This window comes from Eptatretus burgeri, chromosome 1 (assembly GCF_056783735.1).
Source record: "Eptatretus burgeri isolate ZD-2024b chromosome 1, Ebu_testis_v1, whole genome shotgun sequence".
NCBI lineage: Eukaryota > Metazoa > Chordata > Myxini > Myxiniformes > Myxinidae > Eptatretus > Eptatretus burgeri.
Genome location: NC_140961.1, coordinates 136,039,428 through 136,055,320, shown reverse-complemented (window position 1 = coordinate 136,055,320; position 15,893 = coordinate 136,039,428). Strand labels below are relative to the sequence as shown.

Genomic DNA, 15,893 nt, shown 5'->3' with positions numbered 1-15,893 from the left:
ACCTGCAGAAGCCATAAATTTCAAACATTTGCAGAACCTGCATGGTCAGTATTCTTTGGTGAAGAAGGAAATTGAAGCCTTCAAGCAGTTTCAGGCTTCAGTGCAATCTCTTTCTGAGATTGAAGAGGTCAGAATAACAATGCAAATTGAGTGCCACTTGATGAAACCATTAAAAGTATTAAAAAATGTCCAGTGAACAGTTGTGTGTGTGTGTATGTGTGTGTGTGTGTGTGTGTGTGTGTGTGTGTGTGTGTGTGTGTGTGTGTGTGTGTGTGTGTGTGTGTGTGTGTCGTGGCACACCACAAACTATTAATCTCGAGTGAAATATCGATTAATTCACCTGCAATTGAAAAACAAAAAAACTGCATTTTTATGGTTCCTGGAGAGCGGCATTAAGTGTTTTCTCTTGGTGTCCCGCTTTTTGAAGCGCAAGCCCAAAAATTTGAATTTGGCTTGGCCGGGATTCGAAACCTGGGCCTTTTGCACCCCAAGGGAGATTCATACTCCTGGACCACCAAGCCATTTTTGTAAATTTTTGTTTGAACATAAATGTTCACCTTTTTATCGTCCACATTTATAATCTGTGGCAGATCTATTACAATGCCCTTTACCATTCAATTATGACCTCTTGCAAAGAAAAAGAAAAAAACAAGAGTTCATTGTCCACTTATGGATCTCTGATCGGAGCCCTCGTTAAATCTGGAAGTGTTTTGGAAATCTCAAAAGATGGAACAAGAAGAAAATCAGTCTGAGGACTAAAATTTGATTGTGCAAACCCATTTAATTGTCTCTGCTTTTCAATGAAAGTGAAACTTGGCAACTGACAAAAATCATGACAAGAAAACCGAATGCCTTTCATCAACTTTGCCTGTACAACATATTGCATTTTAGAGATCTGGATAGAATAAGAAATACGGAAGTGTACCAAAGAACAAACACCAACCGAACCAATCAGTGTTGCATTTGCAATATATGAATATCTTATGTGCTGCACTGGACACCTGTTCAGAATGTATGATTCGAGAATTCTGAAACAAACAGTTATGGACACCGAAAGATGGAAAAAATATGCAAAGGAAGACCACATCCCTCATGGAGTAGTACGGTCGAACAAGATCCGGATCTAATTGGAGTTGTGTGGAAAGATACACAATGATTGGCAAGTGATGGACAATTTTGGTGACAATAGGCTGCCCATTGTGCTGATCAGCACGGGATTGACTGAGTCGAAGTGAATCATACATATACACACTCGTACATGTGTAATCTATGGCTGTATCAAATGCATGGAATTACATTTTAGTTTCAAAATTGCTGAATAATATTTCCTAGTGGTCACACAGTTAACGAATGGAGGAAAGTAACACACAATTTCTCATAACTAATTAAAATAGACTCGCGAAGAACCCATCCTTACGGCCAGGTAAATTGTACCCAGAATTATGAACGGGATGACTTGTAATCCCCACGACGGGAGCGACGTTATACGATACACGTTTACATAGTGAGAATTGGCGTCCTCTCCCCATCCTGAGCCTCCATGAGTATTAAAATTTTTTTTACCTCCTAAAACCCTCCTGTGTACTCTGAGTACAACCAGCAGTTTTTAACTCATTCCATCCAGCAGTTGAAGGGGTGCATACAAGCCAAACGAACACACACTCACTATACATAATATGATTTTAAAAGGAAATATTTCCTGCAAATGATTGTCAACATTAGAGATTTAAAGAAACCACTGCCACTCTACAGAAAGAACATGATTGTAATTCATGCAAACATCTGAAGTTACTGAAAAGTTTTATCTTTTGTCCAGTTTCTGATTGTTGTTGTGTCTCTCTCGATCTGTGTAAAACACATACTTGAACATTGATCAACCTTGATCGATGGAGATTAAACTTGAAACGGTTCAAGCACAAGTAGATAAAGACAGATTTGTAGCACCTGTAGGGATAGCCATTGAGACACACTGTCAAGTCCAAATTGTATCCTTATCTGCCTCGATTACAATGCAAGCTGGGATGGTAAAGCTTTGGCAGAGTGAGTCGAGCAGTCGAGACACTCGTCAAATTTTTCTTTTTCTTTCCATTTTCACTTAGGAACAGGTTACCTGACCATATTGAAAGCACTTTTCTGATTTGTATTAACTACAGCTTTCATCGAATGTCCTTTTTGAATTTCAAAATGGAGCATCTCATCATTTCATTGACATATTTGTGTACCAACGTGTCGCATTGACTTGTGGGTAAACAAAATTAAAAAAAATCATCATTTTTATGAAAGAAACGTGCATGACTTCAGACTGCCAATGGGAGTCGTGTCGTGAACGCTGAGTGATCTGGATAAACTCACCATGTGATACCATTGCCGTGAAGCGATGCAGCAAAAATGAATTGAGCAAATTATTTGTTTATTTTATAATGGCGATATGTCCACTATTTTTAACCTGATGACAAGTTTTCTGTCAAATGTAATGATAAGCTTTATTTCGGTGTAGCATACAAATGATGTTCGGAGGTAAGGAATGGGTGCGTTTTCTTTCCGTTTTATTTGTGATAACCTTGTGCAGCTTCGTGCAGACTGTCTCCTCCTGAAGTCAGCCATGGCGCTAACCATTGTTACCCTGGGATTGTATGTGCAAAACAGGAGAGAAAAAGGAAATTGCTGAAGAAACGTGATCGGCTTATACATGAGATAAATGAGGTTAGCACCCGAATATTTTTCTCTTGTGCATTTCTTCCCTGCGACTTGATTGTAACAAAATATTTGCATCAAAATGTTTTTTGTTTTCTTTTTGTTTGTGGTGATGTCATCATGTCTTCCTTCTGTTATAAATGCTAAGAGCAGGGGCTCCGAGGTCATCACAGGTGATGTTTTTAATATAACCGCGTTGGTTAATTGATCAATGTAACTCGGACCCTCTTCTTTTTTATACCTCCGCACCAAGGGTGCCGGAAGCATTATGTTTCCGAGTTGTCCGTCCGGATTTTTGTTTACGCGATAACTCAAGAAGCAAATTGTAGAATTTCATCAAACTTGGTAAAAAGGTAAAGTAAGACAGGGCAATTAAGTGATTAGATTTTGGGCCAGATGTGATAAAGCTCAAGGGTCAAAGGTCAAGGTCAAACTCTGAAATTTTACTGTTTACGCCCGAACTCAAGAAATATTGGACAGAATTTCATCAAACTTGGTACAAAGGTAAAGTTAGACAGGGCAATTAACTGATTCGATTTTGGGTCAGATATGATAAAGGTCAAGGGTCAAATATGTCAATACTCAAGTGTTTGTGCGGGAGAGCGGAGGCATACCCGCCGACTGTGCGCAATCAAATTACTCGTCTCTTTTGTTTTGATGTCATGTCTTTAGAAAACTTCACTCATTTCCCTTCAAATGCTATTAACTTGGCTTTTTATGTCAATATCTTGTAATGATGTAGTTTCTTTTATTATCGTGATCATTTTCCAGATAATTAAGCCTGTCGATCAAGTTTGTGTGGGTGCATGCAAGGCACAGGCATATTAAACTAAGTGATCTAAACCCCACTGGCAAGCAGCATGCTATAAATTAACCTTGTGGTGCAAATGCTTATGTCACCTCTTTACCCAGATTTAAAATGGTTAACAATGAGCAGGGTTTTTTGAAAGAAACATAATTGCTTCTAGAAGACCAAAATCGACATTTTAATTGAAATACTTTTAATTTGAGGAATAACATTATAAGGTGGGGTGGTGCCCATACTTGGTGCCCTTTTGCCTGTGTGCACGCAGTGAATGGCCGGTGGAATTAATTTTTCCACAGTTGTTTTCTTCAATCGTTACATATGTTAGGACTACCGTAATCACTCGGGTATAATCCGCGATCATGTGGTACTATGGAACGCCAAGACTTCCCAAACATTGTCGGCATGTCCGCTAAGTACCACAGCAATTTCATAGGGATTGTGTGACGGCGAGCCGAGTTTTTAGGGTGCAAGCTTGGTATTATAATAGAGATATATATATATATATATATATATATATATATATATATATATATATATATATATATATATATATATATATTGGTATTATAATAGAGATATATAGCCCACCGGAAAGACAAGCCGAAAACCAGTCACGGGTGTGCTCCAAGCGCACACCACGGCCTAGTCAATATTCTACCCGCGCGCGACTGGGTCAATCGCCGAATTGTCGATATACCTAATTATTCGTGCGGGCAGCCTACCGAGAGACCGTACCTCAGCGATGTCTGCTTGGACACGAACCGCTTAAGCGGTTCGTTCCGTTCTGGGATAACCGAGCGGGGTATTATCGCGAGTCCTCGCTGGACCCGATTCTTTTATCGGCTATCAAAAAGCCCGCGAGCATTCGGAAATGCAATACGGCAGTTCAATGGGGAAAATGACACGACGAACAGGTTCACATTCAAATAAGCACATTTATTATTTTACACGTATATAATCAAGCAACAAATGGGTGAAACTCAAATGCAGTTATACAGCCAAACACAATGCAAAGAAAAGAGCTAATACCGTCTATTTATTCTGTACAGTCACTTATACAGTTCTACTTGCGGACAGGTCAGGTCAGGTTCAGGTTAAGGTCAGGTCAGGTTCGATCTGTGACCTGCTACAGGTACCATGTAAACCTGTACTAACCTGTTCCATGGTCGGGTTGTCGGCGACTAAACCGTCTCCCCCACCAGGTTTTCTGGTGAGGAGGGTGTTTGGATATGGACACCCAGCAGGATTAAAAACAAAACCTGTCAAAGGGCGGAGGAGCTCCTTGTGAGCCAACGGCCATCCATATCTAGTGCCCAACTGTGTCTGCGGACGTCCTCCTGCAGTTGGGTTACTTCTTATTAGGAGGTTGGTGGCAGGATTTGCACTCCAGCCACCGTAAAACGCTTCATTCCGCAAAACGCAAAAACGCAAAAAAATCTGAAAACCCACTCCGTGGGAGTACCTCCTGTGCAGCTTCCCTTCGCAGGGCAGCTCACCGGATGATGGGATTGGGGCAAAGCCTTCGGGACCCCCAATCTTTGATAGGAGGGAAACCACGGGGTAACATCCCTGGGTCAGCACCACTCCGACACACTCTCCCGCAATCTGAGGTGTCGTCCACCAGACGGCGGTCTCCTTGGGTTAACCTGAGGCGGTCCCTTCGGGTGGGTGCCTGGAATGTCCTATCCCTAAGAGAGGATGATCACCTGTCTCTGTTATCATCTGAGCTCAAGCGTTTGGACATCGGGATTGCAGCTCTCTCTGAGGTTCGGAGACCGGATTGCGGCGAGATAATGGTGGGTGGTTACACCTACTATTGGTCTGGTCGCTCTGATGGTTACCATACCCAAGGAGTTGCTGTAGCTGTGTCCAATAAGCTGACCCCAATGATAATTGAGGTAACACCGGTCAACGAGCGTATTATGAGATTAAGGATTCGTCACTCCTTAGGTGTCATTTCCCTGGTCTCTATTTATGCTCCGACTGAGGCGAGTGATCTTACCGTGAAGGATGCATTCTACGCCACACTCGAGTCTGTGGTTGATCAGTGCCCCAGACGAGATACACTTCTAGTCTTGGGGTATTTCAATGCATCGACTGGAACTGATAGGGATGGTTATGAGGTGTGTGTTGGTCCCCATGGGTCAGGAACTATGAACCAGAATAGCACTAAGTTCCTTGACTTTGCAAGAAGTCATGGACTTAGGGTGGCTGGTTCATGGTTTCAGCGCCCACAAGCTCATCGCTGGACTTGGTATTCCAACGCTGGCGGTGTGGCAAAGGAGATTGACCATGTCCTCATTGACGGTCGTTGGAGGATGATCCAGAACTGCAGGGTCTACCGGAGTGCTCAGTTCCTCAATACTGACCACAGGCTTGTTGTAGCAACTCTAAAGCTGCACCTTAAATCCTGGAGAATGGTACCATCCCAGCCTAGGCTGGATGTTGCCAAGCTCAGGGATGAGAGAGTAGCTGAGGAGTTTGCGAACAGGCTGAGTGGACACTTGGGGGGTCTGGGTGCTTTGGGGGTCCTGAAGAGTTGTGGAGCGCCTTCAAGACCACCGTCCTTGATGTTGCCGGTGGATGCCTTGGAGTTCACCGCAGGGCAAAGAAGAATTTTGTCTCTCAAGGGACACTGGATACCATTGACCAGAGTCGCAGGGCCAGGCTGAATGGCAGAGCTGAGCTGTTCAGGGAGCTGAGGCGTAAAACTGTATCGTGCACTGAGGGTGGACAAGGAGGCCTATGTGCGAGGAATCTGTGAGGGGGTAGAGCATCACCTGTGGACAGGTGATTCTCGTCCCGCTTACAGGGGAATTCGCGTGCATTACGTTCATCCAAGCCCATCCCTCGGAGCACTGCAGTTCGAGCAGAGAGTGGTAGGCTCTTGACAGAGGAGTCTGAAGTGAAGGCCCGCTGGGCCGGTTACTTTGAGCGGTTGTACCAGGCTGATCCCCCAGCTGTCGAGTTGGACGTCAAGGGTGTTACAATCCCTGTTGCTGACCCTCGAATCAACTGTGGTCCACCATCGCTTGTGGAAACACGAGCTGCGGTGAACCAGTTGAAACGGGGCAAAGCTCCAGGGATCTGTGGCATCCATGCTGAACTTCTCAAGGCTGGTGGAAATGCTGCACTCGCGTCGTTGCATGCAGTTTTGTGCTCTGCCTGGAACACAGGCATCATCCCAACTGACTGGAAGAGGGGCCTTGTTGTCCCTCTCTGGAAAGGGAAGGGTGATCGCCAAGACTGCAACAACTACCGAGGTGAGACGCTGCTCTCAGTGCCGGGCAAGGTCTTTGCTCGGATAATTCTTGATAGGGTTCGCCACCATCTGCTTGAGCACCAGCGTCCAGAGCAGTCAGGCTTTACGCCAAAGAGGTCAACGATTGACCGTATCCTTGCTCTTCGTGTCCTCACTGAACGCAGACGAGAGTTTCGGCAGGGGCTGCTTGCAGCCTATGTTGATCTCTGTAAAGCGTTCGATTCAGTGAATCGGGATGTCCTCTGGAGGATTCTTGGTCTTCGTGGGGTGCCACCGAAACTGATCGATCTGATGTCTGAACTCTACTCTGGTACTGAGAGTGCTGTGAAGTGTGGTGGTACCGCCTCTGACTTATTTCCAGTTGTTACTGGAGTTCGTCAGGGATGTGTACTTGCCCCCACACTTTTCAGCACTTGTATGGACTGGATTTTTGGGAGGATGTCGGAGAGATCAAGTTGCGGTGCATCGTTTGGCAATGTCAAGATCTCGGACCTTGATTTTGCAGATGATGCAGTCATCTTTGCGGAGACTTTAGACATCCTCTTGGGGCCCTCGAGGTGCTGAATGAGGAGTCGGAGCCGTTGGGATTACGGATTTCTTGGGTCAAAACAAAGATCCAGGCTTTCGGTGACATCTTGGATGCTGCTGTCCTGTCTGTGTCTGTTTGTGGTGAGGATGTTGAGGTCGTGGATAGATTCACTTACCTTGGCAGTGATATTCATGTCTCCGCAGGTTGTGAGCCGGAGGTCAATAGACGTCTGGGTCGGGCCTGGGGAGTCATGGATTCACTGGATCATGGGGTGTGGCGCTGCCGGTACCTGTGCGGGAGGACGAAAGTCCGAGTCTTCAGGTCCTTGGTACTTCCAGTCTTGCTCTATGGGTGCGAGACTTGGACTTTGACCAAGGATCAGAGACGGAGACTTAATTCCTTTGGTACCAGGTCTCTTCGGAGAATCCTTGGCTATCGCTGGTCGGATTTTGTGTCCAACGAGCGGTTGCTGAGAGAGACTCGGATGAGATTTGTTACCTGCATAGTCCGTGAGCGTCAGCTGCGGCTGTATGGACATGTGGCTCGTTTTCCTGACGCTGATCCTGCTCACCAGATTCTCTCAGCGAGGGAGTCTCATGAGTGGAGGAGGCCAGTGGGCCGACCACGTGCCTCATGGTTGCAGCAGGTTGACCATCATCTCAAGGAGATGGGGATGGGCCTGGCATCTGCCTGGGGGATGGCCAGACGGAGGCCCCTGGAGTACCGGCGGAAAGTGGACGCAGCGACGCGCTGTTCTGGCACATGCTCCCATACCTGACCTGACTTGCGGACATGGTGCCACAACATTCATTCGAAAGCAAAGAAAATAAAGAACGGAAGGAAAAATGTGACCGGGTGGTGGATCCTCGAGCTCGAGTCCTCTATCCGACCCAAAGAGGCGACTCGCATACGATCCTGGGTGCCTCCGCCACGACCACCAACCCCGTTAAAGTGTCTTCGATCCAGAGAGCCCAGAGCGATCTCGCGAGCGAGACCCAGCGAGCGAGCATCGAGCCTTAGCGTCCGCACACACACACACACACACACACACACACACACACACACACACACACACACACACACACACACACACACACACACACACGCACACACACACGCCTCAGACCTTCTCTTCAGCGCTCGCGTTTCCGCCACCTCCAGAGACTCTCCTACAACGGCACCAAGAGCGACGACTGCCGTGACTCTCCTCAGCACAAGCTCACAACCCCCAGCAGCCGACGACCCGACAGACAGACCTTGCGTTCAGTGCGCCCCTTTTATTTCCACAGCACTTCGCCCTCCCTTCCAGCACTTCCAGAAGCAGGGCGTTTTCCTCGCCGAATCGGGGCCTTTCCTTTATGTCTTCATAGCTTTCGTCTTTTCCGCACGTGTTTGGGGCTGGGGGGAGGGGTGAGGCCGTCGTCCGTTCTCCCCCGATGAATGCCAGGCTTCTCGCAACCGTGCTGAGGTGGAAATGTGGTGGTGGTGTGGTTGGCGTTGTGGTGGCGTGGCTGGCCTTTTGTGGTGGTCGTGAGGGTGGTGTGGTTGGGCGGTGGTGGTTAAGTTGGTTGTTGTGAAGGTGGCTGTTCGTTATCTGTGGGGATGTGAAGTGATTGGCGTTGTGGTTGGTGGTTGGCGTTGTGGTTGGTCCAAAATAACGATAGCAAAAGAAAAACGGCTAACTGAAGATTCACAGCCCTGTTACACGAATAAATCCCATTATACAACGGTGGGGAAATCTATCGGAACACAAACTTATCGGCATAACTGATCTGAGGACCTATATGGTGCTCTGCGAATTTCCACAGCCGTAACACTACCCCCTCCCCTTTTTTACAGACTCGTCCTGAGTCGTCAAATTTTCGTGTGCCATCATGTGTAAGTTTCCACGAGTATGTTTTATCTTCGGATCCCTGAGTGCGACATTTCGTGTATTCGTGTCACAAAAATAAATAACCTACGGGCTGTGTAACTTACTAAACAAACCCACTCATACAGACGACTTAACTAAATTGCCGGCGCTATGACACACATGCAGGGGGAAGCAACTCATTTACAATTTTACCTTAACTTACAAATTTTCCACTAAACCATGGCCCAGGACTGATGGACTCTGCAGGAAAAGAAAAACAGGGAGCCAGGCTACTCACACGCAGTCTCTGGCTCATGAAACAAATGCAGGTGACAGGGAATGTGGCCAGCCGCACCAATGCAGTCTTTGGCCTCCCCCTTGAAATGAGCACAGTGAACACAAAACGGTGCACGGGCTGCACAAATGCAGTCTCCGTGTGCGGCTGCCTGCAAGGCAGTCCCTGCAGAACAGTGAATGGTACTGACTCAAGCAAACAAAACGGTGCACAGGCTGCTCAATGCAGTCCTGTGGTGTAGCTCCCTGCAGGGCAATCCCTGCAGAACGTGTGATGATCCTGGTGCACATGGTGATGGATGAATGGGGCAAATGCAAGGAAGGGCTAGCAGGCATGGGGTCAAGGCAAAGGCAGGCAGACAAGGCATGGCAAGGCAAGACAAGGCCGTTGTAGCAAAACGGGCCGGTAGGTGAAGTTGACCGGCACAGGCCTTGTAGCAAAACAGCCCGCAGATGAACTGGCCGGCCTCTTGTCTTGTACTGGAGGTTGGTGGAGGGAGTGCGGTGGTGCTGGCCACTCGGAAGGCGGGCTCGGACCTATCCTACTGTCTCCCTCCCAACCTATCGCCTTTGCCTGTCTCTGTCCATACCCCCTCCCTTAATTTGCAAAAAATCCCCAATTTAGCCCCATCTTATTTTTTTGTTTTATTTTATTTTTATTTCCCCCTTTATAAATCGTCTCCCAAACCCCCTTTATTGGCTCTGTCCGGCTAACCTATCGTCATCCTAGCCTACTCCCAACCCCTATGTTTCCTTCCTGGAGGGGAATAAGGGAGCGCAAGCGTCCTGTGTCGAGGCCCAATGAAGCCTCAGAATTTCCTCCTCAAATCTCAGCGATCTAACTTCACCACGGTGAGTCTCGCGGCCCACAACAAGCGAAGGGATGGATGGTGCGGAGGGGTACATCTCCTAACTACCCTAACATTTATTAACCTTAAACTACCCCGGGGCTTTTCAAAAGCGCCTCTCACTTAAACTGCTGGTTCTAACAACCAAGATTCCCATTGCCTGTTTTCACAATTTCTGGCCTTGCCCTCGAATTTTACCTCGTACCCTTGCACGGTTTCGTGGCTGGGATGCGTGGCTCCCTTGGCAGGAACTACCCTCTGCCGATTCTCCAACTATGGCACCCCCGGGCCCTGCAACTGCCTCCGAGCCTACCAGCTCCCTAAAAACTGGGGAGTGCCCTCCCTGGCGACTCCCCCTCGATGCTCACGTGGCAGGCTGGTGCCCCGGGCCCCTTCCCTGGGTGCCCGTGCCCAATGCACTGCCCACGTCGCCAATGGCGCCCCGTGCCCCGCATCATGCGCGCCCACCCTTGCCCACTACACTATCCCGGCCCCCCATGGACCCTTGGCCTACCGCGGCTGACTAGCCCGGTGCCCGGGGTACCCACTAAGCGATACTCACCGTTCGCAGCCACGCTCCCAGCCCGTCAACAGGGCTCCTGCACCCCTCCAAATGGTTTTCGAGCCTATGTTCCCTCCAACAGCAAAACGACCTCCATTTTGTAAATTTAACTTACCCACTAACTCACTTTATACTGACCCCGGGGTCCCTTGGGTGGGAGTCACTCCTCCCCCCAATCATTCATCGCACCATGCATTTCACATTCACTCCATTCACACAGGCCCGCTGGCCCTCATTCACTCACCAAGTTTCCATTCATTTCACCACTCACATCGGTGAATACTGCCATTCTACTTGCTGCATCCCCTAACTACCTAGTGCTCCCTAGTCATCCCTTACAATATAGCACATTCCATTTAACACTACGTAGCTAAGCTACGTCCCCTCTACACACTCACAAGTCTGTCCATGTCCTCAAAATCGTTTCCCATTTCTCATCCTAAATCTGACCTAAAATCCCTCTAACTAATCCATTCCACAGGCCCCATGAGGACTTATTCCTTCCCCATGGAGCCGGTCTAACTAACTAACCCTTCCCCCAAACTAGTTCCATTCCTGTGACCGTGGGGTCTTCCACCCCTTGCCCGGGAATCCTGTTCACCCGAAGCGGGGCTTGCTTCTTTTTTTTTCATGCACACACTAGCGTGGCAACTCGCAACCTGCGCTTTCCCCGTGAAGTCATGGCAGCTGTTCGCGCTTCGCGCACCTCGTCCCTCTTGGATGGTACCATCCAGCAGGAATTTTCCTTCTGCCAGATTCCAACCATACGTGCAGCCATGACGTCACCCTGCGCATTCAAAGCAAGCCTCGCGTTTCAAGGGGTTCCCCACGCGAACACATGTGCTCTACTCGTCGGAGCTTTACAAACGCGCTCGTGTGGAGAACCCGTCCGGTCCAAATCCATATCCAGCCTATCTTCTGTCCCTCCGCGGGATCGGCTAATCCACCGTGTGCGTTTCTGGACCAGGTTTCACCTGCGCAGGCACGCATGTGGGGGCCTCGTGCGTAGCACAGCACGGACCCCGGGCGCGCTGCTGTGCAAACCCGGCACGGTCCCCGAAACAGCTACGGCCGCCACTCGGCCTTTGTCCACTGTCAGGCAAGGTCGTCGTCGCACTCTCGCGCACAAACTCCCTCGTTCCACGACGCTCACACACCTCGAGATGACATTCACAATCGGACATGCGGTTGCGTGTTCCCGCATGTTAACCGCCATCTCCCTCACATACAGCGCTCTCACAAACGCTGTCTCTCTCACACACGGCCGTTCATTTACTCGCGCCATTTCACTCACACATTTCGAAACCACACACGCTGTTCCTTCCACACTCGGTGTTTCATCCACTCATGGTGTTTCATCCACTCACGGTGTTTCCTTTACACACGGCGTGCTGGAAAACACACATTTCGGCTCGCTCGCAACCACGCACACCATATTACTCACCCACACGGTCTCTTTCACACACAACCTTTCACCCACGCTATGCGCGATTTTCAGCACACATTTCGCCACACTCGTGAACACACACACTGGGACATTCACAATGGGGAATCGCGTCACCACAAGGGTTCCTGGGGCCTTCATACCCCCCAAGCTTCGTGTGCATCCGTCAAGAGCACTCGCCCCCTCTACCTCGCAAAGCTCGACCGGACCCACCTGGTCGTGATCAGCTTCAACGGATGCATAGTGTCTCCCTCCATTCCTGAAGGAGGCTATCCGGCTGCTTGCACCGGGTCAAGACACATTCCCCGAGCTCCCCCTCATTGTCCTCCACTACCTCCATGTGTGTGTGCTCGTCGTTCACCCCGTCTTTATCGTGTAGTCTCTCCTCTACTTTTTCTATCTCCCGCGTCTCTGTTATTTTTGTCACCTCGTTCATGATCTCCCTCGTCTCTCCGTGTCTCGTACACGTCTCAGTCACCCATATAATTTTTTCCTCTTTGTCACCGTCACTCTCTCTGCCGTTATGAGTCTCGTCCAACATGTCTCCCGTATTATTTTGTCCTCCCCCGCTTCCATCGCGGGCCGGACAGCCGTTGCACTCCCTCCCAGCTCGTTCGCTCCAACACGTGGCGCCGCCATTTTGCACTCCACCGTCCGCGCTTCGTTGCACGCAATTGCGATTATGCCCGCCTGCAGGCCTCGCCCCATGCTCTGCATCTCACCCTGCAGTGTTTGCATATTTGCATCCATGTTTTTTTTTAATTTCTTTCATTTCCTTTGCGTTTTCATCCATTTTGTTTTTCATAATGAGTGCATTGGTATCCATCCTTGCCAGTATTGCTAATATCTGGGCCATTCCGCTCAACGCAACCGATCCGTCCTCATCGGTCGCAGTTTCGCTGGGGACCGGGGAAGGATTTTGACGGAGGAGGTGGGGGGGGTGTCATACACCGCGGCCGCCGCCGTGTCCATTTCAGGCTCTGGGGTTGTTTGTGGGAGAATTTCATCCTGCATGTTAATGTCCTGCACGGGGATCTCATCCTGGGCCATGGATTCTAATACTTCCAAATCCATACCTAATCCCTCCTGCCCCTGTTCGTCTTGATATGCCATCTTTCGTATCGGAACAATTTAAACGCTCGTAATTTGGGGGAACAGAGGGTCGCTTCGCACACCTTTGATCCGATTCCCATTAATTTGGTTGGAGGCGGGATGGATTCGAATCTCACTCCTCGACACCAGTGTTACGAAACTCGCGCCCGCCCACGTGCGGACAGCCGCTTTTAGCCGAATCGCGGCCGTATGCTCACCGGACGGACAATTCAGTCGCGACTTTCTGGAACAACGCCGAAAACCAGTCACGGGTGTGCTCCAAGCGCACACCACGGCCAAGTCAATATTCGACCTGAGCGCGACAGGGTCAATCGCCGAATTGTCGATATACCTAATTATTTGTGCGGGCAGCCTACCGAGAGACTGTACCTCAGCGAGGTCTGCTTGGACACGAACCGCTTAAGCGGTTCGTTCCATTCTGGGATAACCGAGCGGGGTATTATCGCGAGACCTCGCTGGACCCGATTCTTTTATCGGCTATCAAAAAGCCCGCTACCATTCCGAAATGCAATACGGAAGTTCAATGGGGAACATGACACGACGAACAGGTTCACATTCAAATAAGCATATTTATTATTTTACATGTATACAATCAAGCAATAAATGGTTGAAACACGCATGCCGTTATACAGCCAAACACAATGCAAAGGAAACAGCGAATACCGTCTATTTATTATGTACAGTCACTTATGCCGTTCTACTTGCGGACATGGCGCCACAACATTCATTCGAAAGCAAAGAAAACAAAGAAAGGAAGGAAAAATGTGACCGGGTGGTGGATCCTCGAGCGCGAGTCCTCCTCGATCCAACCGAGAGAGGTGACTCGCACACGATCCTGAGTGACTCCGCCACGACCACCGACCCCCTTAAAGTGCCTTCGATCCAGAGAGCCCAGAGCGATCCAGCTAGCGAGATCTAGCGAGCGAGCCTCGAGCCTTAGCGTCCGCACGCACACATGCCTCAGACCTTCTCTTCAGCGCTCGCGTTTCCGCCACCTCCAGAGACTCTCCAATAACAGTGCCAAGAGCGACCACTGCCGCGACTCCTCAGCACAAGCTCACAACCCCCAGCAGCCGACGACCCGTCAGACAGACCTTGCGTTCAGCACGTCCCTTTTATTTCCACGGCACTTCGCCTCTCCCTTTCGCCCTCCTCCCTTCCAGCACGCACGTGAAGCTTCCAGAAGCAGGGCGTTTTCCTCGCCGAATCGGGGCCTTTCCTTTTTGTCTTCATAGCTTTCCTCTTTTCTGCACGTGTTTGTCGTTGGGGGGAGGGGTGAGGCCGTCGTCCGTTCTCCCCCGATGAATGCCAGGCTTCTCGCAACCGTGCTGAGGGGGAAATGCGGTGGTGGTGTGGTTGGCGCTATGGTGGCGTTGCTGGTGTTTTGTGGTGGTCGTGAGGGTGCTGTGGTTGGGCGGTGGTGGTTAAGGTGGTTGTTGTGAAGGTGGCTGTTCGTTATCTGTGGGGATGTGAAGTGGTTGGTGTTGTGGTTGGCGTTGTGGTTGGTCCAAAATACCGATAGCAAAAGAAAAACGGCTAACTGAAGATTCACAGCCCTGTTACACAAATAAATCCCATTAGACAACGGTGGGGAAATCTATCTGAACACAAACTTGTTGGCATAACTGATCTAAGGACCTATATGGTGCTCTGCGAATTTCCACAGCCGTAATAATATGTATATTGTTGCGAATTCGCGCTCGCCGGCGTGCGAGCGGCCACGTAACTCGAATCGCGGCACGTCGCCCACCGGACGGACAATTCCATCGTGACCCTCTCGGACTAACGCCGGGAACTAGTCACGGGTGGGCCTTTCGGCCTCACCACGATCGTGCCAATCGGCCCCCCGCGTGGGATAGGGTTGCTCGCCAAATTCGACCTACCTAAGTACCCACACGGAGGGTAGACCGGGCGATCGCACCTCGCCGCAGGTCGACTTCGGACACGGGCCACTTTAAGCGACCCGTTCCGTACTATCGGGATAACCGAGCGGTGTTATCCTCAATCTCGACGGTTCCGATTAATTATTGGGCGCATTTAGCCCACGACCAACCCTTTACGTGAAGTAAGATGGAGATTCAATTAAAGAAAAGATGAAGCGAAACGCGAAAAACAGTTCAACATAATTCACATTTATTCCGCGGCAAACGGAAAGCACACATATACAATTACAACAATTATGCACAAAAAGCAAATGTAAAAGAAATACAACAATTATGCACCAAAAACAATTGCAACAAAAGAAACACAATGCAGATCTACTACCGACTACGCGAGTACACGGCAACACTTACACAGTTTTACTTTACAGACGGCGCCGACAACACATATACTCAAAATCAAAAGAAAAGGGGCCACCCTCTACGACAAGGGGCAGACGGGCCTGGGGCCGAGACTGCGTGGAGCCTACCCGTCTTGTGATGAGCTGCAAAATGGCGGCGGTGCCCCGACTCCGCGCTCCTCCGTGGGCTTCGCTGGCACTGCCTG

The 15,893-nt window shown here is 49.4% G+C and overlaps 1 protein-coding gene across 6 annotated transcripts in view; it reads left to right on the top strand.

The window, feature by feature from the left end:
- The window catches only part of LOC147035510 (helicase senataxin-like), a 442,380-nt gene that overhangs the window by 240,055 nt on the left and 186,432 nt on the right, over nt 1–15,893 (top strand). For all 6 annotated transcript variants that reach the window (XR_015062693.1, XM_085899538.1, XM_085899543.1 and 3 more), the window contains 2 exons: nt 9–127; nt 2,647–2,703. Coding sequence is in view for 5 of the 6 variants with exons in the window: in XM_085899538.1 (XP_085755664.1) it covers nt 9–127; nt 2,647–2,703 (176 nt within the window). In the remaining variant the exon portion in view is untranslated. The remainder of the gene's footprint in view (nt 1–8; nt 128–2,646; nt 2,704–15,893) is intronic.